At 55.9% G+C, this 2,118-nt stretch overlaps 1 protein-coding gene across 1 annotated transcript; it reads right to left on the bottom strand.

Moving 5' to 3' along the window:
• Window positions 1-367: 367 nt before the first annotated feature.
• Window positions 368-1,970, bottom strand: GADD45G (growth arrest and DNA damage inducible gamma). The gene is made up of 4 exons (XM_027892892.1): window positions 1,853-1,970; window positions 1,636-1,737; window positions 1,314-1,527; window positions 368-1,045 (listed from the first exon to the last, which is right to left on the bottom strand). The coding sequence occupies exons 1-4, from the start codon at window positions 1,903-1,905 to the stop codon at window positions 935-937; spliced, it is 480 nt and encodes a 159-aa protein (XP_027748693.1). The 5' UTR covers window positions 1,906-1,970; the 3' UTR covers window positions 368-934.
• Between the last annotated feature and the right edge of the window lie 148 nt (window positions 1,971-2,118).

Genomic DNA, 2,118 nt, shown 5'->3' with positions numbered 1-2,118 from the left:
ATCTAAGTCATATTTAAGAACTAATGATGCAATTTACTGGAGGTCTGTATTCCAAAAAATCCATGTTTCCAACATGCATTGTGTTCCTCCAGCAGACTACAAAGACCACCTATTACAATAAGTGAGCTCATTAAGCATGCAACTCCTCAGTCTTGCAAGCTGTTGCGATAAGCAGCTGTTGCAAGAGGGTAAAAGGTTGAATTATCAACTTGGGACAGCACAGCACTTCATTCAGCCAGCCCAGGAAAGTGTTTGAGCAATAGCTCCATTAGTGTGGAATATACCTCTGACTACTGCACACAAGCAAAGCATCAGTGGTATTTCAGTGACATGCTTCCCCACCCAGCAAGCAAGACACTCCCAGAAATTAATTGTCAAAAATTTATTATGAAAGCTTCAATAGCAGCAAATATTTCAATAAAAGTTATTGCATTATTAAACCAGTTCTGCAGAGTGACCCAAGAGGCCTGTTGAAGTCTGTCTGCTTTGGAATCTCTGCATTTGTCTCAGTAACCAATCCCCAGCACTCCACCAAATATTGACACTTTCACTGGTGTGTTTCGCAGACAGCACCAACAGTTCCTAGTTCCAGAACTCTATCCAGTCCTTCTGGAAAGTTTTGGCCCACTTCCCCCGACTTTCTCTCTCCCTTCTGAAACAGCTCCACGTGGCTGACAAACTTGCAATACTTCTTTCAGTTCCATGGTATGTCAGTCTCTCCATGGTTGCAGCCTACTGAGGCTCACTGGTGAGGTGAGCCGTTCTCCTCTTCCTCCTCTGTAAGAGCCCACTGCATTCCAGTCTGAGGGTTCTTAATCCAGTCTCTTGACCAGGCTAATCCATGGAATCAGCAGCTTGTTGTGCAGTTTGGTGAACCCACACCACGTTGAGAATGCAACAAAGGTTTCAGCCTCCCCAGTACACCACGTCACGATCACTCGGGCAGGGTGATAGTTGGCACCCAGTCATTGACATTTCGGCTCTCTTCACAAAACAAGTTCAGCTTTTCAAGAGCTGGGTCCTTCCAGCCTTCTTCATTCGGGTTCTGCCAGAAAGAAAAAAAAGTTGCACACCATGAGTGCTGCCCGCTAGCTGAGGTCAGCATAATATTTACAGAAGCATTAGCTTAGGACGCCAGGCACTCCCAGACAGTTTCTGTCCCGACACAGACAAGGCAGGAAGCGGAGATGTTGCCCTTGTGGGCAAGGGAGGAAACCCACAGTTACGAGAAGTGCTGCCTCCTCCTCCTACTACTACAACTCAGCTGACTTTCTGTGTGCCAAGCGCCCTTTCCGCCTCCCGGGGACACCCACCGTGATGAGGATGCAGTGCAGGTCCCGCGGCTCCCCGGACTCCTCGCTGGGCCCCACGATGGCCGCCAGCTTGGCCACGTCGTTCACCCGCACGATGTCGATGTCGTTCTCGCAGCAGAAGGCTTGGATCAGGGTGAAGTGGATCTGCAGAGCGATGTCCCCCTCGTCCTCCTGGTCCGCGGCCAGCACGCAGAACGCGACGTTGTCGGGGTCGCTATAAAAGAAGGAAGCGGCGCCTTGAGCCCCGCGGCCGGCGCCGGCCTCCCCCGCCGCCCCGCCGGGCGCACTGAGCGCATTCCCCCGGTCCCGCCGCCCTACTTACACATTCATCAGCTTGGCCGACTCGTAGACGCCGGCGGTGAGGCAGCCTCGGCGCTGTGCCGACACCAGCAGGTCGTGGAGGGCCGTGCCGGCTCCCTGCATCCTGCGGGCCGGGAGAAGGCACAGGGTCAGCACCGCCACCACCGCCGCCGCGACACCGCCCGCTGCGCGCTGCCCCCGCCCGGCCCCCGCCGCGGCCCACCAACACCCGCACGTACCAGTCGTGGCCCACGGGCGCAGGCTGCTGTCCGTGGATCTCCTCCAGAGTCATGGCAGCGAGTCCCCACAGCGCGGTGGTTCCGTCAGCGGCTCGATCGGCGGCTCGATCGGCGACTCCTTGAGCTAAAACCCCCTGAGCGCTCTGAGGGAAGAACCGCGCGGCCCGCGCTACTTATAGCCCGCGAGGCAGCCTCGCGGACTCCCATTGGCCGGCGGGGGAGAAAGGGGCGGCTTTATTATGCTAATCGGCGCGCGCCGGAGAGGA

This window comes from Empidonax traillii, unplaced genomic scaffold (genome assembly GCF_003031625.1).
Source record: "Empidonax traillii isolate 1590-97213 ecotype Southwest subspecies unplaced genomic scaffold, ASM303162v1 scaffold2:size4533513, whole genome shotgun sequence".
Lineage (NCBI taxonomy): Eukaryota > Metazoa > Chordata > Aves > Passeriformes > Tyrannidae > Empidonax > Empidonax traillii.
Note: the sequence above shows the minus strand (reverse complement) of the source record. Positions and strands in the feature narration are given on the sequence as shown.

Bases quoted from the DNA above. Each gene is read 5' to 3' on its own strand.
- GADD45G (XM_027892892.1), bottom strand. From the start codon at position 1,905: ATGACTCTGGAGGAGATCCACGGACAGCAGCCTGCGCCCGTGGGCCAC. The intron at 1,528-1,635 runs GTAAGTAGGGCG...CTTCTTTTATAG, and splicing joins TCGGCCAAGCTGATGAATGT to CGACCCCGACAACGTCGCGT. The intron at 1,046-1,313 runs GTGGGTGTCCCC...TCTTTCTGGCAG, and splicing joins TGCACTGCATCCTCATCACG to AACCCGAATGAAGAAGGCTG.